Source organism: Xiphophorus hellerii, chromosome 22 (genome assembly GCF_003331165.1).
Source record: "Xiphophorus hellerii strain 12219 chromosome 22, Xiphophorus_hellerii-4.1, whole genome shotgun sequence".
Lineage (NCBI taxonomy): Eukaryota > Metazoa > Chordata > Actinopteri > Cyprinodontiformes > Poeciliidae > Xiphophorus > Xiphophorus hellerii.
The window spans coordinates 5721868-5749020 of record NC_045693.1 but is presented as its reverse complement, the minus strand read 5'-3'; the positions used below and the strand labels follow the sequence as shown (position 1 = coordinate 5749020).

Sequence of the window (27153 nt, the reverse complement as noted above, 5' to 3'; positions counted from 1 at the left end):
TATTGGAACCTTCAAGAACTAAAAGTGCAGTAGTTAAATATGTGATCATTTAAATACAGTTGTTAAGCAGTATCTTAATAAATGTAGCAGTAGCAATTTAATATTAATAAAAATGATTAAATAAATAAATACGAGTAGAACAATTAACATTTAAATTGCAGGGTTTCCCCAGTGTATTGTAAGCCTGGCAGGCCACCAGGCTTTACTTGCGCACCCACCAGGCTAAGCATTATTTATTTATTTTAGTTTTTTTTAAATGATTGCTTTTTTTCAAAGGCTTTATAGTTGGTGTTTAGGTATTAATCTTCCAGTCTTCCAAGAACATGTAATTATTAAGTGTCATTTCCAAATTTTCTGTCAACTTTAGACATTTTTTTAACCCAAAAACAATGAGGATCAGAAAAGGTTACTTTCTTCTTGAAAGTACCCTTTCAGCAAGATATAGGAGCTTGTTTTATGTAAGTAAATCCTTAATATTGATGAAAAAGAACTATTTCCATTGACAGATTATTTCACTTATTTTACAAGTCAAAACTGCCAATGGAAGATTTACTTCTTTACCAATTTTAAGAAATTGTTTACTTAAAACAAGCTCTTACAGTTTGCTGAAAGGTTATTTGGAAGTTAATTTTGTCTTATTTTAAGTGTATTAAGATATATGCGTTAGAAACTAGACCAAAAATACTTGGTAAGATTTTATGTTTTCGCGGTATTTTATTTGGCCCTGTTGGCCCTCCATAGAACTCACAGTGGCTGCCGTTGTTGTTGCTCTTGTTGCTATGGTTACAGTTTGAATCTTGGGAGACGCCGTCAAAAGTTAGCTTACTTTTAAAATGCGTACAAAACGTTTTGATTTAAAAGTATTTAGAGTTTTTTTTTTATGTCGTTGGAGTCCAGTAACTGGGAAAGCAGGGACGCTTTCTGACATTTATTCAGCCGGTAGTTGTCCAGTTTTAGCTAAAGAGGAAACAGTTAGCTTCTTACGTAAAATCACTACTCATGGGTTAAATGCCGCAAGAACAAATGATGTTCGAAACCGGGTTGGTCCAGAATGACCTCAACTGGACTTCTTCAATGGGTGTCTTTGACAAAGACACACAGGGACGCTTTGTCTTCGGAGACACTGAGGTGAACTTAGAGAGGAAATTCAGCCTGCCTGAGAAGACCGAGCCAGAGGATGAGCCCACTCCCACAGACGCGCTCTGCCTGAAGGGATCCAATCTCACTCATGTTCCTGACAGTGTGCTGAAAAACAGCCTGCTCACGGTCAGTCCAGTACACAGCAGCAGCAGGTGCATGCTCGGCTTCACGTTGTCTCTTTATTAAACAGGATTCCCGTTGTTCCTCAGCGTCTGTGCCTGCAAGAAAACCTGATTTCCAGCATTTCTGGATCATTGTTCTCCAGTTTGCCCCAACTGGAGTGGCTGGACCTCAGAAAGAACCTCATTACGTCCCTTCCTGCTGAAATTGGCTCACACAGGTCAGGTCCTATTGCATTTACTGTATTTAAATAGGCCAATCTTTTGCAAAAGTATTAATGCACTGCACCACATCTGGTTGCCTTATAACCCTTGCCCATCAGAAAGTAAATTAGTTATCCCATTTATCAATAGAGAAGGTTTACATTTCTATTGTATGGGTTGGGGATCACAATTAAAATCAAAGTTTTTCTTTTTAGAAATCACTGCATTTCTATGTTGTTTAATCCACAGGCTTTTCAGCTTGCAACCTCACCAAAATAGAGCCACAACCGGTGACTCCCATAATACATATAAAATTATTTCATAAATACATAGAGTGACATAATTATATGCATCCTTAAAGTGGCATTTTATTATTGAATTTCATATTTAAAAGGTTTAATTTACTACCATATGTTCCAGAGTGCCTTTAGTCAGAGGCTTCTTCAAATTTGCCGTAATACAGACAGCTACAGCTCTTTGAATTAATATGAGTTACTAAAACATTTAATTTTCCTTTGGGATCAATAAAGTATTTTTGCATGAATTGAACTGAATAAGTCGCACCGGACTATTTGTCGCATTTATTTAGAAATTTTCAAACGTCAGGTCGTCCATCTTGCTGATATGATTTGGTGATGTGTTAAGTTGTATTAAGTCAATTAAAGCACATTGGCAGTACAACAAGGCAGTACAAAGTGGTTTAAACTATTAAAACATAATACAGAAAGAAGCAATAAACATTACATATTGACAAATCCCATCATCAAGAAGACATGCATCAAATATGTTGATCAGTGTTCCATTTATTATGAATAAAAGGCAACTCTAAACAGCTGAGTTTTAGCCTAAATTTAAATTAACTCAGTGTTACATTGTTTTGCTATTGTTTGGAAGTTTGTTCCAGATTAGAATAACATAAAAAATGAATACTTCTTCTCCATGTTTGGTTCTGGTTCTGGTGCAGAGTAGATCAGAACCAGAAGACCTGAGTGTTTGAAACAACAACTTTAAACTGGAGTGATGAGCTCTATCTTCCTGGTTTTAGTCAGAATGCCAGCAGCAGCATTCTGGATCAGCTGCAGTTGGAGGATTGATTTTGTTATTCAGACCTATAAAAACAGTATAAATGGATGAATTTCTCTTTTTGCATAGAATTGTGGGGTCATAAGTCCTTTAATCCTGAAAATGTTCTTCAGGTGATAAAAGGCTGACTTTGTAACTTTCTTTATGTGTTTCTGAAGGTTGATGTCTGAGTCTGTCACCACACCCAGATTTCAGACCTAATCACTAATTTCTAGCTGTAATTACTGAAGTTGTGTGCTGATTCTAGATTGTTCCTCTTGGGATCCAAACATAATTACTTACAGCTTGACAATTATTTTTGACACCAGCTATGTAGTGAAGTTTGATTAAAAAATAAACTCAAATGAACGTCACTATGTTGTGTAGAGGAGAGTCATTGTGCTTTCAGCCATCCTATAAACTGTCATTCTGATCATGCAGGTGTCTAACACATCTTCTACTTGAGGCCAATCCCATCATGGAGCTTCCAGCAGAACTCGGTGAGCTCAGTTCACTCACATGAATGAGTGAGCAATGTTTCACTCTTTGAGACGCAAGGTTTCTTCTTTGTTTCATCACTGGCTCTAGTCTCAAACACACCAGTCACATTCAGTAAACAGATAGTGGCAACAGGAAAAATAACAAAAGATTAAAATGAGGAATGTTGAGCATCTTTTGAAGTTATACTTTGGTATCACTTATACAGATAAGGAAATACTTAATGGTTTAACACATGAGCATCACGTTATCATCAGTAGCAGGACTGAAACGATTGACCAAGTGAAAAACACACAGACTGATCTGCTCATGTCAGATCAGTCTGTGAAGCTTTTATTTCTCATTAAAATAACTTTTTCTCATAAAATTAAATAATTTTTCTGGTAAAATTGTGTCTTTATTCTGCTGATACAATAATATTATTTTTGTAGTTAAACAAGAAATTTCTATAGCTTGGCCCTGCTTCTCCGTTGTACAACTCAGAAAAGGGATGACTGAAATGAAAGCCATATTTGGAATATATATATATATTTGGTAATTTCTTTTTTAGAAAAAAAAATCTGTTAAAATCACAAATCGGATCTGGTATGAAAAATAAATGAGATTTTGATTTTAATCCATATGCAGATTAAAAAAGCCACTTTTTGAAAAATATATTTTTTGTTTATTAGTCCTTTTTCAGAGAAAAAATAAAAAATTTGACTTAAAACAGAAAAAAATTATTTTGTTTTTAAGCTATACTAAGAATTTAAAACAAATTCTTAGTATTTTCAAACCATATAAAGATAAATAAAAATATAAATAAAAGCCTTTTTTCAAAAGTATTTCCTGTTTGTAAGTTATTTTTCAGATAAAAAACAAATTGAGTAAAAAAAAACCTGACAAGAAACCCTTGGATCTGATCTGAAAACATTTTTAGATTTTATTTTTAAGCCGTGTCGTCCAGCTCTAACACTTGTCTTGTTATACCACTGAAAGTTGCTACAGCAAACATCCCTTCCCTTTGTTTTGTAGGCAATGTGATTACACTGAGAGGCCTGAGCCTTAGGGACTGCCCCATTCATTTTCCTCCAAAAGAGGTTTTGCAGCAGGGATGCTATGCCATCTTGCAGCACCTGAGGACCGTTCTGGCAGAGAGGGAAGTCAGCGAGAGGAGGAGCCTTGCAGGTGAATCAAAGGCACCTTAAAGGCCCTCATTCTTCCTAACCATCTGCTCTTTGTCAAAGATAGGACGACTGGAAACAAAAATAGCTCCTTGCCCTGATACCACTTCGCTGGCGTGACTTGTGTTCCCTTGGAGACAGCTCGTGCCACTTGCCTCACTCCCTCTCCTATTTTTTTTTGTTCTCCTCACTGCTTCAGCTTCCAGCTTTGTAATATTTTTAGCCGGGTGGAAAATGATCGATTACCAGTGGGCTCTAAACAGGAGCTCTCTGCTGTCTGGAGGTAATCACCGTCAGAAGCCCTAGACAGCCCTCCACAGGAGATGCAGCTGATGCACAGTGAGCAAAGCCAGAGTCCTGATCCGATCATTCCTCTCCCCGTTTACAAGGTTATTAACGGAGGCAGAGCTCCGGTCTTCAGAGAGAAAGCTCTTTTTATTAATTGTTGCATCCTCACAGTGTCGGTCTATAAACATCGCAGCCTTTATTTACACACTCTTCAACCTTTTTTTGGTGTCACAAACCCCGTTTCGGTGATTTAAAGAAGCATTTATTCAATATAGGAATGCAAGTTATCATTAATGAGTTAATCTAAAGTAATTTGATATTATCAAAGACTGATGAGCGGCCATTTTCTTCTTCTTGTATCAATAACCTTTCCATAACAAAATCTTATATTTATCATAATATGCTGAATTTAAAAAGAAAATTCTCCAAGGAGTCCTACATCAGGTCTGTGAGACTATTTGTGGAAAACAACTGAGAAATCAAAATTAAAGCCCAAGTCTTTCACAGCAGAAGAAGAAGGAGAAGCACAAAGTATCATTGGATATGAGTGTGAAAGCTGTGTTAGATGCATTTTGTATGTGCAAAGTAGGTGAGCTATGACTTAAATAATACCAGCTTGTGAAAATCTGCCTTTGGGAAAATGCTTAAAAGTAGATATTAGCATAAAAAGGTGCTGTAAATGTAAATACCGTAGTTACTGCGGCACATGTTCATGTTGCCATAGAACAACCATTGGAATTTACACACATAAAATCAAGCATAACTTGATTTTATGTTATCAAAGCTCACTTATTGAGCTTTGATTTGACTATCAATAGGTGTCGTTATGACAAAAAAGGAATGTTTACAACCAGTTTACTTCATACAGACGAACATGTGAAAGTTGCTGTCGGTTACAGTTTCATTCAACTGGACATGAGGTCGGATGCATGCCTTGATCCATCTCTGGCATTATTCCAGACTCTGTTTGGGTTTTGAAAATGTAATAAATTGTATTCCGCCCTCTACACGCTCTGGGTAACGCCTGTCGGGATTGCATGTTTGCCACTGACAATGTTGGACCATGATTTCTTGTTATTTTCCTTGAAACCTCAATGACTGCAGTGTGTTAGCAATGTTAACGGAAGTTCAGTTCCTCCAGGTAAGGGCCGTGTACTTCCAGACAAATTGCGACCACCAATTGGTCATATGTTGATAAACCCTCTAGAAAGATGGACGGGTGGGGTCATGCATCAGCTGGCCCCGCTTCAGGATGGCCAGTGGGGCCCTCTGCTGGATGGAGGCCAAACTACAACAATAGAAGAAGGTCTATACAGTTTTTAGTTAATCGATTGGAACTAATTTTAATCTAATAAACCATTAATTGTCTGCAACCCTAATTCAGTATAACCTGCCTGTTGTGTTGTTCCCTGCTGTCACTAGAAGTGTTTTGAACTGTTGCAGCCATCTTGTGCTCCGAGAACACACTCATAGCCGCCATGTTTGTTTCTTTGCCAGCTGAGAACCAGCTCCAGCTGGTGAAGCCGCTGGATTCCAGCATGGAGGGATCAGCAGACGAGGACGGGCTGCTGAGGTTCAGGGAGCTCAAAAACGAGTTGATGTTGCTGGAAAAAGCAGAGATATCTTTGATACCATGCAGCGGCCGGAGGTCTCTGCTTTGTCCTTTGGCCGAAAGGTGTGTTGAAGTGTACGAATGGGGTCAGATAGGAAGTAAATGGACATTCAGCATGTCACACATGTATTTATACCCCATAAACATATTATAATGTCATATTTCATCACTGGGGTGAACCAGGTTATGTCTTTTTTATTTTTTATACAGTCACAGCATGGAGCATCTTAAGGTTATGTCCAGGTTAAGTTGACTTACTGGGTCTCAATGATGGTCCATCTTTGGGTTTTGGATTATTTCTGCTGTGCAACAATACTATGAGGTGCTTTATTCTGCAAATAGAAAGACTAATCTTTCTATCTGAAAGAAATATTCTTTCTATCTCTGCAGAAAAGATTGTAAGATTTTAGACCAACTGTGTCCACACCTATTGCTCTAAGAGTCAAAAGTGGCAAATTTAAACTATTGGTGGGCCACAAGATTTGTTAAATTGAAAGTACAAAAAAAAAGTTTTTCTTTACCTGCGGAACAATAAACAATTTTTATGAAATCTGTATAACACTAACTGAAGGATCCAAAACATTAAAAGTGCTCTTGAATTGTTGCCTTGTTAAAAGAAAAACAGACAATTTCCCAATTTTTAGGGTCATCAATTTTCTATTTTGTTTGCCAAATTTGAACAATTCTTGAGTTGTGGTCTAAGGCCAAACAAAAATGGACACTCCTGTTTTAGAGAAATATCTACAAAGTTTTGCACACATTTGAAGTGAAAACATAGCTAGTGAGAGATATATGAATAGAACATTAACTACAGCAAAAGCAAAACGTTTACAGAAATAAAAGTGATCTTCAAAATCGTAGCAAATCTACAACAGAATGGCTGAACGAAAAAAAGAATCAAGGTTTTGAAATCCCCCAAATCACCCAGACTGAAATGCTTAAGCTAAAAGGAGACATCTTGTTCCAGCTTTTTTGTGTTCAGCAGGTCCTCAAGTCCACATATTCAGCAAATAGCCAGAAATCATTTAAACTTTCCACGTACTTACCTTCTAACACAGCACTTGTGTTATTTGTTATGCAGTCACAGCATGGAGCATCTGAATCTGTTGTTACTGCAGAAAACTGTAATTCTGAAGGACTGCATGTGGGAAGGAGATACCTAGCCGCTCAAGTAGAAATAATGCTGTTTTCTCACCTGAAGAGGCTTTGAAGAGTGATGGGAAGTAAAAGTATTTTGTTTTGTTTTTTCAGGAAAGCTTCTTCTACCAAGGCCGTTCCCGAGCTTCATGTTTCCGGCTCTAAGTATGGGAAGAAGGCAGAAGAAGCTGCGCGGAGAGAGAAGGAGAAAAGGTGGGCTGATTTTTAGCTCCTGCTCACTCACATGTCCTTTAGACATTATATTTTAACTTTTACATTTCGCAGAGAAACCATTTAACTTGAGTAAAATCATTAAAATATTGCTTTTTTCTGTGACTCTGCTGCAGAGAAGCTTCTCTAAAGGCCCGTAAACAAGCCAAAGGAAAAGCAATACAGAAAAAGAGACAGGTATATGTGGGACACAGCTACTCTATTTTCACTTGGTAACCACCAGGGGGCGCTGGTCGTCCATCTATATCACAGTGAATGTTTAAAGCAGTAAGCCAACTAGAATCTATGCAGGCACAGCAAGGATGCAGAGACATTCTAGCAGTTAAAAGAGATTTCTTCTTACATTTTTAAATTTTAATATCAGACAAAGATAATCTCTGTAAATACAAAATGCAATTTTCAAAAGATGATTTCTTCTATTAAGGGAAAGGAACAACCTCTCCCTCTGTGAAAAAAGAGGTACCCCCCTAAAGTAGGGCTGGCCGATTAATCAAACGTTCAGTTTTTGAAGATGTAATTTTTGGAAAATCTGGATTTTTTTCTCACCAATGCACCCTTTTGGTTTCTATAGTTCAGAGTGAAGTTAGCCAGGAACTACCATGTTGCTGTCACAAACTAGAGAGCAGAATTCATGTTTCTATAGGCTACTTCTAAGTTTTCCTGGTCTGGAAAAAGCAAAGTAGCACTACAATATCACACTATTACCACCATGTTTTAACATTTTGGAATTTAAAACCATTTTTAGATTCTGTTCTGGGTCGTTTTCTGACTGCCTGGATGAATTGTTGATGCAGTTTTGGAATAATTTAGACTCTTCTATAACTAAACTGTATTTTCAGATTCAAGTATCTCCACAGCCACTGTAACACAGACAGCTACAGGAGACCCTGTAATCCTTGGTAATCCTTTCTAAACTGATATATGTCCGTGAATTTCTGCAGATTTGGGCATGATGAGATCTTTGGACCTACTTCATGTTTCAGACAGGTTCTGTTAGAGTAATTTCCTTATCCTAAAGGACTGGATTTAACTTAGAAAATTGAAGTTGGTCTTCAAAAGAAGCAGAAAACTGCACCTTGTATTTGCTCAGGTGTGATAGCAAAATGCATTTGATGATGAGAAACCTATAAACTTGAAGAAAGAAATCAGTAAGAGGGTGTAGCCTTTTCACAACACTGTAGTTGGATGGTTTTCAACCATATTTCAGTGCTCACTGCAGAAAATTAACTCTTCTTATTTGGCAAATATTCAAACACACCTAAAAAAATTGAGAATTAAAAAGACAGAAATTAATTTGGATTATTTATTGCAGTAAGTTTGTCATGTTGTTGCTTTCAGGCTGCAACTTTGCAGGGTGTCCTGCAATAGCTCTTTTATGCGATCAAAATAATGTGCTGTGAGACACAAAGAGCTTCTCGCTATGTTACAGGAAGTGGATTCAAACTGGCATCTAGGGGGACCTTCACAGGAGCCGATGTTGTGCATGTCCACAGAGAGGGAAGAGGACAGGTAAAGTGGAGAAAAGTAGCACAGATCCCTAAGAGATACAGAGATATTAGGGTAGGAGCCAGGAGTGTGGGTTAGTATTTAGTGTCACTGTGCTGATCACTATACTGCACATGTTTTAGGACATTAGGACTCTTCATAAAGAAGTTGTTCATTGGTTAGAATTGTTGAAAAATAATACTGTACCAAATAGGATTTGTTTCAGAAAAGTTATCATCCAAATCTGTCCCTGGGTGTTGTTTTAGGCAAACCCATAGGGGGCAGTGTGGTGCAAAGCTAAAACCTCCGTCAGCCAATCAGATTGCTTCAAAACAACCACGACTTCCTGTTAGGAATTAAACATGGCGCCAGGAAATTCATTTGTGCGGACAGATACACAGATTGAACTGCTTTTATAATGTGTTACAATATATAGAAAATTAAAACACAATATGATTTTGATTGGAAATCATGTCAAAGCAAGCAAGTGGATTTATTGCAAACACAAATACAGAGTTTCTCAAATCTCCACTTTGGTCAGAGTTTTTATAAATAATTGGTTTTATATTAGTTTATTCCAAATATGGTCATAATTCAGATACTATATATTTGGATAATGATGTGTTTGAAAAGATGGTAGGCAGAAATATAAACTTATTTGATGCTGCACCCTTTCTTTTATGTATTACTTTACACATTATTCTGTATTTAGAGAAACAAAAAAAATATATGAAATAAAACAAACAATAAAAAACAACAATTTCTTCCACAAGAGAGAGATGACACACCAAAGCCGTTTCTGTCAAACATATACCTTATTTCTCGGACTGTAAGCCGCTACTTTTTTCCTACCCTTTGAATCAGGTGGCTTATATTACAGTGCGGCTTTTCTGTGGATTTTTCTTCAACCACCAGGGGGCTCTTTAGCAATAAGTGAATCATTGGAAGTCAAAATTGGAAATCAAAGAAAGTGCTAATTTTCATTTAGAACAAGCACATGCTAGCAGCAGGCACGACGGAGAAATTTCTTCAAACTGATATGACGCAGCTTTTAAGTTGAGGGCTATCGATATGGCAGTACGTAAGCTTGGCGTGAACGAAACCATGGTTCAGCTTTGGAGACGGAGGGCAGCGTCCTTAATAAATCCAGCAGATTTATTAGAACGCTGCCCTCTGCTGCAGAAAACCGAGAGCGGCAGAGATACCAGCGGCTTACAGCCCGGTGCAGCTTATATATGTACGTTTCCAGTTTTTATTTTATTTTTTTTTTTGTAGGTGCGGCTTATAATATGGTGAGCTCTATAGTAGGGAAAATACAGTATCCACCAAAAACAGCCTCTACAATCAACACCCATTCATCCTCCATCATATTAACCATTTAAAATGGCTTTACATTTAAATGTAAAGCCATTTACAATTTACATCTTATTGTAAATTGAGTTAAATTTTTTACATTGTTTTTAGTGATATTAAGCAGAGTTTTCATGTGGATGAAATGCCATAATGCTTAAAAATGCATTTGTTTTCCCAGATACATGTGGACTAGGCCTACTTCTCTGAAAATCGGCTGTTTTTTCCTGTTTTCTGTGAAAGAATCAGTCACAGTTTCTGCAGTTTCACTCTGCTGTTCTCCAACTATAGTGCAAAACCTCAGAAGCATTAAAATACTCTCCTGATGACCAGATTTGACCTTTCTTGCCAGCTCTTTCAGATCAGCTCGGGAGCTGGAGCGAAACATCCGTACTCGTGTTAAGAGGCTGCAGGAGAGGCACAAGAGCACCAGGAGCACTGTGAACCAGGAGATGTTGGTGAGCGCGGAGGATGTGGCAGAGGTCAGCACCGAGAATCTACAGAAACCCATCTGTGTTGAACTCAGATGTCATTGATTTCATCTTTTTTTTTAAAACCTTTTTTCCCCATCTGACCAACAGATCAGGAGGTTACAAGCACGACTTCTTGAAAGGAAAGGTCAACGAAGGAATTTTGAAAACCCTTTCAGTCTAAACTCCTGGCCAAGATTCCTCTTCAAGTGACTCGGACCGCTGACCGTTTACACCATGTTTTGAGTTTTAGGAATCAAAACATCCTCCAGATGACTTAAAAAGATATTTCCATCATTAGTGGCCAAAATGCAGACATTTCAAAAATAAACATATGAAGTCTAATTGTTTTTTATACTGGATATTTGCAACACAACTGCTCCATTTTTCACTTTAGGCATGGTTAACATTAACAAATCTGTTCGAAATTAATTCAAAAAGGGAAAGTTATCTAGGTCAAGCTTTTTAAAGACAGTTACAAAGTCGGCCTTCTATCACCTGAAGAACATTTCCAGGATTAAAGGACTAATGTCTCAGCCAGATCTAGAGAAACTCATCCATGCGTTCATCTTCAGTCGTATTGATTATTGCAACAGCGTCTTCACAGGTCTGTCCAACAAATCAATCAAACAGCTGCAGCTGATCCAGAATGCTGCTGCTCGCGTTCTCACTAAAACCAGGAAGATAGAGCACATAACACCAGTTCTAAAGTCCCTCCACTGGCTCCCTGTAGCTCAAAGAATAGACTTTAAAATACTGTTGTTAGTTTATAAATCACTGAACGGCTTAGCACCACAATACATTAAAGATATGCTTTTATTGTATCAACCTTCCAGACCTCTCAGGTCTTCCGGTTCTGGTCTGCTCTGCATCCCCAGAACCAGAACCAAACGAGGAGAAGCAGCTTTCAGCATCTATGCACCACGAATTTGGAACAAACTTCCAGAAAACTGTAAAACAGCTGAAACACTGACTTCTTTTAAATCTCAACTGAAAACCCACCTGTTTAGAATTGTATTTGAAATGTAATCAATTACAAATTTCTATATTGCATTGTGATTCTGTGTTTGTTATGATGTAAAGCACTTTGAAATGCCTTGCTGCTGAAATGTGCTATACAAATAAAATTTGATTGATTGATTGATTGATTTAATGGGGCAGTATAATGTAAAATTAACTTTTTCAAGCTTTACATCAGCTCATAATGTTATTCCATCGTTAAAAACATACCTGGAGTGTTGCCTTGATTGTTTCATGCATGTTTGAGAAATCATTTCATCTCCATAGCAACCGTTTGGAGCTGTGCAAAATGACTGGGTGCCTTGAAGAAGCTAGTTTCATCTGCAGTTTTGAAGCTTCTGCCTCACAGAGCACCCATACCCTACTACTCCCCCACTCAGCTCCTTCAGACTAGCCAGCAGCAATTAGCAAACACCTTTTGGAACTGTGGATCTGCTGAGGTCATTATCCAAGCTACTTCTCAACAAAATACTGGTAAAAACATTGTTAAAGGGTTAATAGATGAGCCATGTTGAGATGACTTCCTGAAGGCAGAGTTTTAGTAAGAGCAGGAGTTTTTAAAGAGAGAGAAGCCCAATTTCAAGGTGTTAAACTAGGATGTCAAATTTATCTTGAGTTATATTTGATATATATGCTAACTTAAGATAAAATAGTTACTTGGTTAAGCTATAAAATGGGACTCTGTGTCTGAAAAACGCATAATATTGCCCCTTTAAAGAAATTCAGATATTTGTTCAATACAAATGTTATACTTTTCCACACGTTTGTACACTCTAATTTGGGGACTGGTGAGACAAAAGTGGAACTTTTTATATGCCCCATTACATCTGACGTTAAAATACACTATCAGATCAAGAAAAGAGAATCATACCAGCAGTCAAACACAGTGGTGGTAGAGGAATGGTCTGGGAATGAGGGGATTTTCCAGGACCTGAACAACAACTCACAACTGCACCAGTAACATTTTTTTAGTGTATTTACAGTTTTTCAGTATTTTTCTGTGTACTGTGGAGCCAAGAATCAACATTTTATTGCCAAAATTATTGTTGTGTTTTTCTGCAATGACAATAAAGTAAGTCTAAGAAAGTCCAGCCATCTACGATCAGTTCATGACTCAACACACTTGGGTTTATGCAACAGGATACTAGCAAATCCACCTCTGATTAACTCAAAAAAGAAGAAACTAAAAGTGTAGGAGTTACTAGCCAATGTCTGGACATAAATCTTACTCAGACGCTGGGACATGACCTTACAAGGACCCAGAAAATGTCCTTTAGCACAGAAATAAACTTCCTGACCCCCCAAAAAGCACCACCAAATCTAAAAATAAAACAGGTCACACACACTAATATTTCGTTATACCGCTTTGACTTTGATTATAACACACATTTGCTGTGGCATTGTTTCAATAAGCTTCTGAAATGTCACATTATTTATTTCCATCCAGTGTTGCATTAATTTTTCACCAAGATTTTGTATTAAATATGGGAGAGTTCAACCATTATGTAGATGATAAATCTAAGCTCATCGGATCACATGACTTTCTTACATTGCTCCAAAGTCTAATCTTTTTGCTTCTTAGCAAATTGTAGTCTTTATCTCCAGTTAGCCTCTCTGATCTGTGGTTTTCTTATGGCTGTACAGCTGTTCAATCTGAATACTTTGAGTTCTTTTCTTTGAGTTCTTATTACACATTGAATTGAGTTCTGCTGTTGATCTTCTTTGATTTGATGTCACCAACCATGATCATTTAGGGTTTTCCCCCCTCAAAACAATGATTTCCTTCTATCCTTCCAGTTTTTAATAATGTATCAAACAGTTCTCAACCCAATTTAATCTGTAATCTTATTAGATGCCAATGATTTGACTCTTTTTAAACAAATAAACATTTTTTCCACAATCACAGAATGTCTTTTCACGTGGTTGTTTAATGAAATGAGAAGCTGCTCATTACATCATCTGGGGTTAAATAACTTGTTGCCAGCTGAAAGATAATTGCCCATCCAGTAATTATGCATACCTATTTGCTCAGTTAAATTACTTTGTTTTGTTATTTTTTGGCCAGTGTACAACATTGGAACACTACAACAGGTTTTTAATTACATTTTAATTTCTGAAAGTGACTGAGTTAGTAAATTATATATTTAATTAAACTGAGTTAATGAAAATAAGTTCACTTCTTACTTGCTTTCAAACAGATTAATGCTTATTATTACATTCTTGGTTATGTATGCATGTTTTCTCTTGTCCTACTAGTTATTTGTTTCCTTTGTTCTTTAAACCTGTTTTAAATAATTAAAAAAATAAACATATATCCCTAGCTATTTATGGGCGATATATCTACAAGCTTTGTGGAATCAAAACATAAAGACATAATCATTTTCTTTGTACTTCAGTTTTCCTCTGCACTTCTCCACTGTAAACCTTGCAATATGTTAGGGAAAGTAAAGGTCATTTCAGAAAGCTGATAAAGCTAACATTTGGATTGCAACATAAGATGAATATATTTATCATTTATTTGATTTGAAGCATAAATAAAAATTCAGAAGCTGTTTTTCGAAAACAACACATTCAGTTCTATTGAGAAATTGTAAAAAAAAAAAAAAAATTAAAAAAAAGTAAAAGAATTGTTTATTCGTTGTACATTTCTTACTAGCGCCACATTTTATGGATATTTCTTGATCTACTTGCAAAGTCGCCATTACTCTCAGCATGGACAGCAGGGTGAGGTGAGCGGTAATGAACGGCATCAAACCGAGTGAGGCAGAGAAAAAGGCCAGGCCTCGTCTGGGGGAGATTTTTTTTGCTCCTGTAGCACACAGAGCGTGATGTCAGCGGTGGCAGCGCTGTTGTAATGGACTTGGTGGGGGTGATGGCGTCATTTTCTGCCCTAGCGTAGCCTCCTGCTCTCGATAGCGAAGGGGGAGACGGATCTTAGGCCGACGCGACCGTGGCTCCCTTAGCCGGGAGCGAGTACCGCGGAGCCGGACAGAGCACCCCGGGAAACATGGAGGCTGCGGACGAGGAGCTGCGGGCCGGCTCTCGGGTACCTGTCATTATCGATCATGTTGTTAACGACACGCTGGTGGTGACGCTGACCTACCGAGAAAGAAGCTACACGGGGATATTACTCGATTCCAACAAAAAGTGAGTAATTTTATGGACTTTTTAATTTTTCCCAGAAATTATTCTCTGCCATACCGTGCTAACGGCTATGTGAAATGCTAGCTCCTTAGCTTTGTAGCAGCTAACTGGGCCCTCAGAAAAAAGACATGGGTTATTGTAGCTGACAGGGGAGCTAACGGCTAACTTTGGTGGCTAATCATAAACTGATATTTCACTTTACGTTATAAAACGGCACAATATCAGTTTTTCCGTTGTGAAAACACTCATTTCATTTTATAAGATTAGAGAGTGCAGTGATTGATAACTTATATTGTGTAGCAGCTACTGTTTCTGAATTCATCAATAGCTTATTGTTAGCCTTATCAAATGCTGAAGAAGCTCAAAGAAACTGAATAAAAGCAAGTCGGTGAATCAGACAGTGATGTGTTTATCCACACAAATTGATTAAAATGACTTTTCTGCTGTGCTGTTTAAAATAATCAAAAGTATTTGTGTTAATTTTAGGTACAGCTCTGTTATACCCAGAGACTCCTAGTTCATAAGAATCATGGAAAATTACTAATTTAATGGATCATTTGTCATGTTTGGCTGTTTGACTTCATCCAACTTGTAATAACCTGTGACCCTGGTTCTGTTTGGCATTGAAGGCCCTTCTCTGTGATTATAAGCACAGTCCTGCTCAAGTATAAGAAAAAAAGGGGTCAAGACTATTGAGACATTATTAATGTCTAATTTTTTAATGTTTCTGTTTACCTCAACTGTCAGCTCTGTGTTGCGCACCTTAAAAGCCGATGGCTTACACTATTTATAGCCTAGCAGAATCAAAATCTGACCAGCTTTGGCCCTTCTTTATGCAACAGCTCAAGCTGCTCTGAGAACAAACTACTTAAAATGAGGGGAAAAGGAGGCCTTGAAATAACCCAAAATAGACCTCTATTCCAGGCCTACTCAAATACCAAATCTGACTTCTTCTTCCTTTTCAGCTTTGGGAAAATCATTTCCTCTCATTGTTTTTCACTGCTTTTTAAAGATATCCTTGTGTAGTCGTATCATTCAAACTAATCTTAACTATCTAGTTGCTGTAGGCCAAGTGAAGTGCCAGCAGCTTTAGTGAATCACTGCTCGTCATATTGTGCGTCCTTGTGCTATGTTTAACAAGCACGGCCTGTTCCCTGTAACAGGCAGCACCGTTCGTGCGCTGTCAGTTGCAGTGGAGGCTAATATTTGGCATCTTTGGGGCACGTATAGAAAGGTTTGAGAGGAACAAACATCGCCAGGAGACTATAACACACCGAGCCATGCCAGCTCCTTCTCTCGGGGACGAAAATGGGCTCCCCAAATGTATACTAATTAATAATCTCACCGCACAGGAGCCCAAAGTAGACATGGATGCAAAAACAAACTGAAATCTCCTGGTTGCATCTCTGAATCCCGAGTGATTCATGGGATTGTTTTTGTTCAGTCAGATGTTGGGAAGGCGAGAAGGGGGAGCGCCTGGGCATCCTGTAGACTCTTTGTTTGCTGTCTCCTGACTACAGCAGCTCAGCCATGTTACTTTTTTGCCTGCCAGCCACCTCTTGATGACTTCTCGGCCGTTTGGCCTTCATTAGACATGTTTATCGATCCCAGGATATGAGAGAAGATGCGTACAATCAAGCAGGGAAAGTGGGTGATACTATTGCTCTGCTGTTGTAGCCCGAGGCATAAGGAGAGATTACTGCACGGCTCGCTCAGCAGAACCCAACCCCCACTCTATAAGAACTTTGAGAACGCAGGTGACGAGCAGCGTGGTTCAATCCTGTCGTAGAGAAACACAACCGTTCACGTTTCTCTTCTTTTTTTTAGTTCTTTTGCTGCTTAATTTTTTTCTTAGACTATTTTAACATCTCTATTGATAGCACCCTGGTAAAATATGTGTAAACAGCTTTAAAATAAATTAGTCTTTTATGGCAGCAGCTTCATCTCACATGGAAAAAACTATCAAAACCAAACCTTTCATTTGATTGCATCCATTCATTTGGGGGGAAAATACACAATACAAAAAGCACTGGTGCCACACCTTTATTTGGATGCAACAAATGCTACAAATGGCTTAAGAAAAATCCTACTTAACTTTTCTTTGTTTTAATGATCACAGGATCTCAAACCTTTTAATTATATATTTATTACTTTTTGTGTCTATGAGATGTGCATATGACAAGACCAGAACTCTTCAAAACAAAACATGATATAGTTATAATTGAGCACCTAAAATTTGAAACAACTAGAGGTAACATCAGAAATATCTTCATAGGTAATTATTGGTGATTTGTTGATAAGATTAGCATCTTGGCCCACAGTCTCATTAGCAACCATTAGATGACATCTACGTCCCAGCTGGTTTTCTATTGAGACCATTGCACAAAGCATACAGAAACATTTGTCTGTCCTACCATCCCAAATTTAATTGTGTAAACTTCTCTACATATTACTTGTCAGACCCTGAGTCGGGATTAGGTAAAACCTCTTTTTTTTATCCTTAACTTTGAGTATAAAGTCAGGATGTATTTTTTTTTTATTTTCCAGTGGTCCTAATCCTGTTCTCTAGTCCACACACAGAGGAGTACCTGTAAAGTCAATAACTAAATACATTTTTGCCAGTTGGTAATCTGCACTTAATTTTACTGCACTGGTTTAGAACTTTTGATCAAATTTACAAAATGGTAATCTATTTATGATTAGGTTTACCTTATTATGGATTTTTGTGTATGAATTATATGAGTTTCTTATAAATAAGACTGTATTCAATTAAACTTTGCTTCAGTCAGATGAGAAGAAAAACTCCAGGTGTCATAAAACATAGGATGAATATCTCACAAAGAATCTGATTGCCACTTTTTGGTATGGAGGAGGATTGGTTATAATGTGAGCTTGTTTACCATTTAAATGACTGGGGATACTTGTTAATAGTCCATGGTATCATGAATTATTAGATATAAAGGGCACCCAAAAGTCTCCCAAAATCTATCAGCAATTGGCTAATACCTGCATGAGAAACCAATCTTTTCTACCTCCATAAACGTCTGAAAATCAGCCTCAGTTGTGAGAGAGGGCTGATTGTTAGATCCGCCCACATGGTCACAGTGGACTGTAGCACAGGGAATTCTGGGTAAATAAAACCAAAACAAACGCGCAAGTCTAGCGCTAGCGAGTGAAATGGCTCATGGTCTTTTAACACAGACAAAAGAGAAATCCTACAATGGCTAAAATCTGACAGTGCTTCATTCTGGTTTACATTTCAAGTTGTGCTCAGTGTCTCTTTTTATGTTGTTTCCTTCAATGGTTCTTGGTGCAACGCCACCACAGGCGAGGAGGGGCGCAAGTTTTTCAAAGAGTTTGTTTTGTTTGACACAGTGCAGTGAGAAAGTGAACTGCAGCAGCTGAAGATGCAGCAAATGTTGCAACTTTATTTGCAATTTGAGTCTAACGGATCATGATCCTGAGTGAAAACCCCTAAATTAAATCTGGTGGTCTTTCTCAGACAATTGAATAGGTGTGTTAGTGATGTTTGGCTGTCTCAACACTGAATTAACTCAGAAAAGATTAAACCAGCCATTACCCAACGTTCTATAAAAAAAATCTCAAATTAAAGTTTGAGATCTTATGCTACTGGTATAAAATATTTATTTATTGTTCTGCTTTTATGTATGCCAAAATAAATATGTACATTTCTGATATGCAAGTAATTCTCTATTGTCTTTTTCGTCTGGACTTTAGGACTGGACTCTTCTGTCTGCCAGATTTCACAGCTAAACTTGGTGACTGCCCCATCACAAAGCCAGACTGTGAAATCCCAGAAATCTTGAACGAGGAGCCGGTTGCTAAATCTCCGAGCCAAGCCTCACACAGACCAAAGGATGAAAACTCGGTCCCTGAAAGCAGCGAACCGACAGCACCTCTTCTTCCACCCTGCCCCGTCCCCACGCCTGTGCCAGCTGGACAGACTCCTTTCCCTCCTTATTTTGAAGGAGCGCCGTTCCCTCCGCCTTTATGGGTGCGCCACACCTACAACCAGTGGGTACCTCAACCCCCTCCGCGACCAATCAAGAGGAAGAAGAGGCGGTCACGAGAGCCGGGGCGTATGACCATCAGCACCATTCGACTGCGGCCGCGACAGGTTCTGTGTGAAAAGTGTAAAAACACGCTTAATAGCGACGAGGACAGCAAAGACGGCATTAGCAACACTAAGACTTCTAGAAAAGAGAATACACTGCAGAGTGATGATGACGGGGATTATAAGGACAATCCAGCGAAGCTGTCGAGAAAAGAGGACGTCATCACAACGAAGGACGCCAAAAGACGAGAAAACGCCCCTGTCCTCGATGGCAAGCGCTTCCGAAAGGACAAAAGGGGCGAGGCTGACGTTGAGAAATACGCAGCAAGTGATGTTATCCCTCACAGCCCTGTCATAAAGATTTCCTACAGCACTCCACAGGGGAAGGGTGAGGTCATGAAGATCCCATCCCGGGTGCATGGCTCAATCAAACCCTTCTGCCCGAAACAGCTGGTGCAAAACGGCTTGGGAGGAAACGGCAAGAGGCCCACGGACGCCACCAAGGACCAGCGGCACATTTTGGACGCCACTAGGTCCGGCCTCACTGTCTCTATTCCAAAACTCAAACTAACCCGGCCTTTCGCAACGGTGAACCAAGGCTCGTCCTGTCCAAAGATCCGGTTGAGACCGCCGCAGAGTCAGGGAGAGGAGACCATGATGGAGTACGAGGCGGAACTGGTTGGGGGCAGCCGGAGACGGAGCCCCAGGGGGCCTGGTTCCTGCATCCCCCACTCTGAAGACTCTGGGGAGGGGAAGAACTCGTTGGAGTTGTGGTCAGGGAGTTCTGGGGAGGAGGCAGACCGCAGCCACAGCGACCTGACCCTCCTGATCAACTTCCGGAAGCGCAAAGCAGACTCATCCAGCCTGTCAGTGTGCAGCAGCGACAGCCTGGACGAGTCCAAGTCCTTCAGCTCCGAAGGGACGTCGCCAGAGCTGTGCGACCTAGCACCGGGCGAAGACCTGTCCGTCACCTCGTCTTCCGTGACGCCGCGCGAGGATTGCAAGACGGTGCCGCCGCTCACAGTGCGCCTCCACACCCGCAGCATGACGAAGTGCGTAAATGAGGAGGGCCACGCCGTGGCGGTGGGCGACATCGTGTGGGGGAAGATCCACGGCTTCCCCTGGTGGCCGGCCCGCGTGCTCAGCATCAGCGGCACCCGGAAGCAGGAGTCTGACAGCTGCGAGGCTCAGTGGCCCCAGGCGAAGGTGGCGTGGTTCGGCTCGCCCACCACCTCCCAGCTGTCCGTAGCCAAGTTGTCGCCCTTCAGAGAGCTCTTCAGGTCCCGCTTCAACCGGAAGAAGAAAGGGATGTACCGGAGAGCCATCTTGGAGGCAGCCAAGGCCGTGGGTCACATGGGACCAGAGATTTCGTCACTGCTTTCCCACTGCGACACGTAGGTCAGTCCCAGTTAGTTCAGGAGCGGTAAGCTCTGTTATTAAAATCTCACAGACAACACAACTGTATAAAACCAGCACCTTCGCTTAAAAATCAGCACCTCCGCTTAAAAAAAAAAATTCAGCACCTCTGCCTAAAAAACATTTGGCCCCTCCACCTAAAAGAAACAGCAGCTCATCCTTAAAAATCACCTCCTGTTAGTAAAAAAAAAAGAAAAAAAAGAACACTTCTGCCTTAAAAAATTCAGCTGCTCCAATCAATAAATAAAATAAAACTTTTAATACCAGCAGGGATTTGAACACTATTGAGTTGTTGGGAGCAGTGATGGCTAAACAGTCTAAGCAGAAAAGTCCCACTTTTTCCTGTCTGTGTGTATTTCTGGCCAATATTTGTTGTACTTAATCAAACAGTTCCAAAGTATTAAGGTCTAGAAAAACATAGTTTGATTAGTTTAGTCTGGATCGCTGCGGAAAAAGAAGATTGTGAAGAGAAGGGTGTTTTTTCAAAAAGGAGTCCTTTCTCTTATTTAAGCATTGCAACTCATAATTTAGACTTTTCAACCAGAATATAGATATTCTAGTTCAGACGGTGTCTGAACCGTCGGAAAAGGCGGAAACAACATAAAAAGAGACACTGAGCGCAACTTGAAATGTAAACAAAAATGAAGCACTGTCGGATTTTAGCCATTGTAGGATTTCTCTTTTGTCTTTGTTAAAAGACCATGAGCCATTTCACCCGCTAGCGCTAGACTTGCGCGTTTGTTTTGGTTGTATTTACCCAGAATTCCTGGGGCTACAGTCCATAAATAAAGGATCTTTATTTATCGTTGGATGAGCCAGTCCAGATTTGACGTCCTGAGTGGGACATATTTGGAGACGGAGCTTATCTGCGTTTGTCTACATGCCAAAAAAAAAGCTGTGAAAAAACCCTTCAGCTAACTTTAGCACAGTGTTGTTTGATGATCTGAGGAACATACAGACGATAAACCACTGAATTTTCACAGTAAACATTTTCTACTTAAATGTTATAAGAACCTCAGAATCCAGAAGTTTTAAATTTTAACATTGAAAATGTGTTTTAGGACTGTAAAAAAAAAAAAAAAAAAGTGACTTCATGCTGGTCAGTAAAAACCTGATCAGTTCTTCTCTAGTTAATTTGTTCTTTAACTGATTCTAAGATTATCTAAATCCAACTTCAAGTGTCCATTTAACTCTCAGCTGTTATGTAACATTTCATTATTTACAAATGAAAATCTGAAAAGTGTAGCTTGTTTCAGCCTACACTTTGTAGATTTACCTTTTGATATATCACAATCACAGCTACAGCTATTTTTGAGATTCATCATCAAAAGCAAAGGTGTACAAGATGAGGCTCAGGGGCCATTTGTGGCCCTGGACTGATTTTGTGGGGCCCCCTGACCACAATTCAAGAATACATTAAATGAAATGGTTGTAGTTGTTGTAGTTCTGATAGATTAAATAGATTTAAATTAAAATCTATTTATAATGATGTTAGATTTGACACAAAATGATCATATTTTCCAAGCTCTTTAGTTTTCTTTTGTTGTCATGGTAACTTGGACCACATCTACATATTGACTTATACTCTGAAGTACACCAAATCTGCTTTTATGTGCCGTGTTAAAACTTGGCTAAATACAGAAGTGTTTTCAGATGAAGACTGACCTAGATCCTGTTTTTATTGCTGAGAACAGACAAAATATTGTTTCAGTTTTCTTCAGTCGAGCCCAAAATAATAAGCAGACTGGATGCCTGTTAACTTCTTCTTCAAGGTTCAAAGAGTTTATCTGTCATTTCAGCACATGTTAAAACATGAGGTGGAACAAAATGAGCTACTCTGATCCCAGTTTAAGACTCATAACAAAATTAGTAATAGGTATGAAATAAAAAATTTAATAAAATAAAAATTAGCAAAATAAAACAAAATAACTAACTAGTATAAGTAGCAAAATTAGTAGGAAACTTGGATTCTCAGTTGGATTTAGGTCTGGACTTTGACTAGGCTGTTGTAATATGACAATGCTTTAATGGCTGTTATGTGTTGTACTGTTGGAAGATGAACATGATGTATGGGCTGCAACTGAGGATTATTTTAGTAATTGATTAATATATCGATTTATTCTGATGATTACTCAGATAAAAATAATTTGGCACATTCTACAGATTTTTCATTTAACCCCTTAGCCTTAATACCTTAAAAGATTTACAAATAATTTACAAATGAAAAAAAAAATGCATGTTACTGCCTAAAGTGCAACAAAATTGATTTACATCCATTTTTATTTTAAATGTAAAATGCATATATTTTTTGCAGTTTTGGCTTAATGACTGCTCTGAATATGTTTTCTTAGAGTCTGTATACTGCAGTTAATGTTTAATTGATTACTAAATTAGTTAAAATTATAATTAATCTGATAAATAGCTTCATCCCTATTTGAATGTTTGACAGAAACTTTAAATTTGATCTCATCTGAGATCAAATTGATATTTTTGAACTTCCTCCCCGACTCGTCTGCTGTGCTGCTTTGTCTTCATGATGCTGTTTGTTCTCTAACGAACAAATAAGACACAGGTGGACCTCGTTTACCAGTCAGCAGACTTCTGAAGGCAGCTGGTCTGGATTTTATTCAGGGATGTCAGAGTGAAGTTAACTGCCATATAAAATCCCAGCCAAATACTTTGAATAAGTTCTATTTTTCAAAGGTATCCCTGATTTTTGGAGCTATAAAAAAAAGCAGAGTTATTGCATCTTGCTATCGTTTAATTACTTTTAAATCAAGAGAGCAGATGCAGCCAAGTTAAATCTGTTGAACTGCATAAGCATGTGGTTTCAGTTGTGTGTCAAAAGCACTTTGTCATGAGTCTGTTCTGAGCTCCTTCCTCTGGTTTCTGGGGGTTAGTGACCGAGAAAACGCAGCTGCTGCACAAGCAGCAAGCGCAGGTCGTTGACGCGCACTTCAACGTGAAAGCCCGTCGTGTTTACAGAGGCAGGCCTGCATTTTTCAGCTCTTTTGTGAGGACAAACAGGAAAGGAATTGAGACTGGCCTCTATTAGCTGCTTTTTCCAGTCATCATACAGGAAGCGCTTCTCTTGATCTCTCGGCCACATAAAGCTCCGAAGCGGTGGGAAAAACTGCTGACGTTCACCTCAGAGTTCCTCCATGTTAAAAATGTCATGACGGACCGACTTGCTAAAATTTTCACACCAATTCTGGTCACTTTATATCCACAAACCTCATTCTAAACAAGGATTTTATGTAGAAGAGACACAAAGTAAATCCAGTCCATCTGTGTCTAATCTGAGTGTAAATCCAGATGTTCTCTGAAGGCCTTGGAAGTTTTTAAATGAACAAACAGCATCATGACGATAAAACTTGGTGGTGGCAGCATCATGCTGTGGGGAGGCTTTTCTTCAGGAGGGACAGAGAAGAGTTCATGTAAAAATGAACGAAGCTTCAAATAATTGCTTGAAGCAATAATGGTTCAAGTAATTATTGTTTTAATATTAGTTTGACAATTGATCGGATAAAAATTTGGCACATTCTGCCTATTTTTCATTTAACCTCTTAAACCTTTGTACACAATATTAGAAACAGATGAAAAGGTGCAAATACACAAATTATTTATCTGCTTTTTTAAATATGAAAATCAACATTTTGTTGCCTAAAATGCAGTAAGAGCATAAATGTTTGATCATTTATAGCAAAGGATGCAGCTAATAAACTACTTCTAATGTCAACTGGAAAAGCTTTTTTGTTTGATTTAACATTAGTACAGTGTGGAGGATAATCTTGATTATTTTTTGTATGAACCGATTAATAACTGGATAGCAGAAGTTGCTTATTTCTAGATTTCATTTAAGAATTTGAAGCTAAAACTATGCATGTTTACAGAAAAATGTTTTTCTTTTTTTATCTTAAAATGCAAAACGTATACATTTGTAGTACAGTTTAATGTGTTGTGTTTTTTCAGGAATTGTCCTTTTGAGTCTGTATACTCCAGTTAACAATTAATTGATTACTAAATGAGTTGATGATTCTTTCAATAATTGATTAATTTGATTAATCGTTTCAGCTATAGATATAGCAACATGCAAACCTCTAACAGGTGAAAATTGTGCGTCAGCATGTCCTACTTTATCAGAAAATCCCATTAAAATACTCTGACTTGAGTGGCTGAAGCATGATTAAAGGATGATTAAAGGAGCATGAATACTTCATTGTTTCAGCTGGAACTGATTGGTTTTGTCTGTATTTGTCCTGCAGAGGCTGAGGACCAAACAGACGTCTCCGAGGTTTTTCTGGATTCTCAGACTCAGTCATCAAGGTCCGGGAGTGGGAGTACGTGCCGTTGCCATGGCTACTATTTATATATCTGTTTTTTGTTTTTTTTCACAAGGCTGGCAGAAGATGGATTATTATTATAATTATTATTGTTATTGAGACTGGATAAGGGAGCAAAAAATGGAAAAAAACAAAAGACCAGAAATCTCATGGGTCTTCTATGAACTCTGAACCTTTTGTTATTTTCTAGGTTTTATCATATTTCTATAGAGCTGGATAACAAACACTACATGGACCCAAATGTATTTATTCTCTTTCTGTCCTCCTTCCCTGATAGTATTTTGGAAAACCCTTCTAGTTTGCTGCTGTTTTTTCCACGTCTGAAAGTCTTACTCTTCACTTTTGAAAATGTGAACGCTCCATCCAGAGACGGCAACATTCGGAGGATGCGTTCGGACCGAACTCCAGAGTCACGTCGCGTCTGTTCCCCCCCCCATCCCAGTTTCATTTCTTAACTACTCAGACATCCTGAAAACCATCTTCACATTTAATTATTTAAAGTGACACATTTTAAAGAAAAAAAAAAAAGCACTTTATCTGTACCTTGGTGGCCTGCTGTGAGCTCACTGTCTGAAACGCTATTGAGAGACGCAACCGCGATAGTCAGCAGCGGAGCGCAGAAGTCTTTGTGGTTGACTATCTATGGCCTTGGAGATACAAAACTAAAACCCTATTTTTTTTTTGTTTCTTATTTTATTTTAAAAGTTAAATCCATGAGAAAACTAGACACAATGTTTTTTTTTTTGTTTGTTTTTCTTAATCCTCACTACAAAAACAAATCCACCGGTGAACATTTGTCAACAACACCCCCTTCCTATGCATCATCAGTTAAATCTTTATGAGTTACTTTCTTTCAGAGCAGAAAATACAAATAAATACCATGCTGTAAGAATACTGTGAATTCAGCTGCTGACTGGGACTGAAGGACAAAATAAGAAAAAAGCTGGCTTGCAACTAGTCGCAGTATTTCGGGCAAAATGGCGGCTGTAGCACTGACTTCTAGTGACTTTTAGCGTTGTAAATCCAGTGCAGTGAAGCGGTCAGTATTTAAAAGTTAACCGAAGATTGCACAGGCACGACTCCTTTCTTCCAGCCCAGAACCGGAAAAGCAGGCTCAGTTTAGGTGACAGAATTATAATTATTATTAATATTCTTATTTTTCAAAAAGAGCTGCTCCCTTCTTTGATAATCTTTGTTGTGAAGCTGTTGTCAGGCGCAGCTGGAGTGTACGCCTGAGAGGGGAGACGGTCGTCTTCCCATGGATGAGCAACATGGCCGTTTACTGCTGCCCACGTCAGTCAATGCTATTGACTACTTTATGTTTCTTTTTTTTCTTTTTTTACCTGTACTGTACATAAAATAAAATATACAAGCAATATTGGTGCAGTTGTGTATAATTTGTGGCTATTAAAAAGGTGTTAAAACATAAAAAAGAGCTTTTTAAAGTGATGCTTTATAATTGATTATTATGGTTAATATGAGTTCAAATTAATATATTACATTAGAAAGAATTTTTGACAGTTGTCCATTACGGCCATTGTAGACAAAGAAAATAAGTAAATTTCTGCCAAAAAAATAAAAGAAATTGAGATTAATCTCAGAAATTTCCTAGAAAAAAGAAAATTTCTGAATTTAAGTATGAGATTAATCTCAAACTTGGTTTTTGAATAAATTGCAGAAGGCCATTGCTAACGAAGCTTAATGTTTTTACTGTATCCAAATAATATGGGAAAGTTTAGTGGAAGAAAAAAGTGGTTGAAAAAGTTGCACAAACAGCTGGCGTCGGTGCTGTAAAAGCAGCTGCTGACAGACTTATTCAGGAAGTGGACTACAAATGTCACATTGTGTTAAGTTAAGCTTCAGCAGAACAACAATCATGAATTAACAGAGAAATACTTAAAATATATCTTATAATATTCTAATTTAATAAGAAATCGATACTTTTTCCTCAGTAGTTTATTAAACATATTGCTTATTTGACGTTCCAAAACCAGGCAAAAAGGTAAAACTGAAATGTAATAGAAACAACTAGAATTTTGACTTGTAATTTAAACTAATTTAGTAACAACTGTTATTAAATTTGATGTATTATAGAAAATTTAATACATTATTAAATTTGATGTATTATAATCTCCCTCTTTTTAGAAAAATACTAAACTCAATATGGATTGGTTTATCCCTCATCAGAATTATGTAAAACTTACAAGAGTTTTGGAGAAAAGGGTTATAAAAAGGCTGTTCTGTGCTGTTTTTATTATACCAAATGTACTAAAAACAAATTTTGTAGCTTTGGCATCTGGACAATAAACTGCTCTCATACCAGGCATTTATTAATTATGTGTAAGGCATGTAAACTTCATGGGTTGCTATTGTAAAAGGACATATTTATTGGAGAT

General features: G+C 38.2%; 2 protein-coding genes across 5 annotated transcripts; both read left to right on the top strand.

Moving 5' to 3' along the window:
- The first annotated feature begins 736 nt into the window (after positions 1–736).
- On the top strand, positions 737–11241 carry LOC116712719 (leucine-rich repeat-containing protein 27). 3 transcript variants are annotated; one of them, XM_032552540.1, is made up of 10 exons: positions 738–1266; positions 1350–1480; positions 2967–3025; positions 4038–4190; positions 5972–6149; positions 7338–7436; positions 7571–7631; positions 8884–8963; positions 10642–10771; positions 10871–11241. In XM_032552540.1, exons 1-10 carry the CDS (start codon positions 1009–1011, stop codon positions 10970–10972), a joined length of 1251 nt encoding a protein of 416 aa, XP_032408431.1. In that variant the 5' UTR covers positions 738–1008; the 3' UTR covers positions 10973–11241. The 3 variants fall into 3 exon arrangements, with proteins under 3 accessions (XP_032408432.1, XP_032408431.1, XP_032408433.1); XM_032552542.1 differs by lacking the exon at positions 4038–4190 and having other exon boundaries at positions 739–1266; XM_032552541.1 differs by lacking the exons at positions 7571–7631; positions 8884–8963 and having other exon boundaries at positions 737–1266.
- A 3235-nt stretch (positions 11242–14476) lies between these two features.
- On the top strand, positions 14477–26135 carry pwwp2b (PWWP domain containing 2B). Of its 2 annotated transcripts, none has more exons than XM_032553759.1 (3): positions 14477–14926; positions 18662–20392; positions 24680–26135. In XM_032553759.1, exons 1-3 carry the CDS (start codon positions 14787–14789, stop codon positions 24684–24686), a joined length of 1878 nt encoding a protein of 625 aa, XP_032409650.1. In that variant the 5' UTR covers positions 14477–14786; the 3' UTR covers positions 24687–26135. The 2 variants fall into 2 exon arrangements, with proteins under 2 accessions (XP_032409650.1, XP_032409651.1); XM_032553760.1 differs by having other exon boundaries at positions 18662–20396.
- The last annotated feature ends 1018 nt before the right edge of the window (positions 26136–27153 follow it).

Excerpts from the sequence above, each read along its gene's own strand:
- LOC116712719 (XM_032552540.1), top strand. The coding sequence starts at position 1,009 with ATGCCGCAAGAACAAATGATGTTCGAAACCGGGTTGGTCCAGAATGAC. Across the intron at positions 1,481-2,966 it reads GCTGAAATTGGCTCACACAG|GTGTCTAACACATCTTCTAC; the intron begins GTCAGGTCCTAT and ends CTGATCATGCAG. Across the intron at positions 3,026-4,037 it reads GGAGCTTCCAGCAGAACTCG|GCAATGTGATTACACTGAGA; the intron begins GTGAGCTCAGTT and ends TTTGTTTTGTAG.
- pwwp2b (XM_032553759.1), top strand. The coding sequence starts at position 14,787 with ATGGAGGCTGCGGACGAGGAGCTGCGGGCCGGCTCTCGGGTACCTGTC. Across the intron at positions 14,927-18,661 it reads TTACTCGATTCCAACAAAAA|GACTGGACTCTTCTGTCTGC; the intron begins GTGAGTAATTTT and ends TCTGGACTTTAG.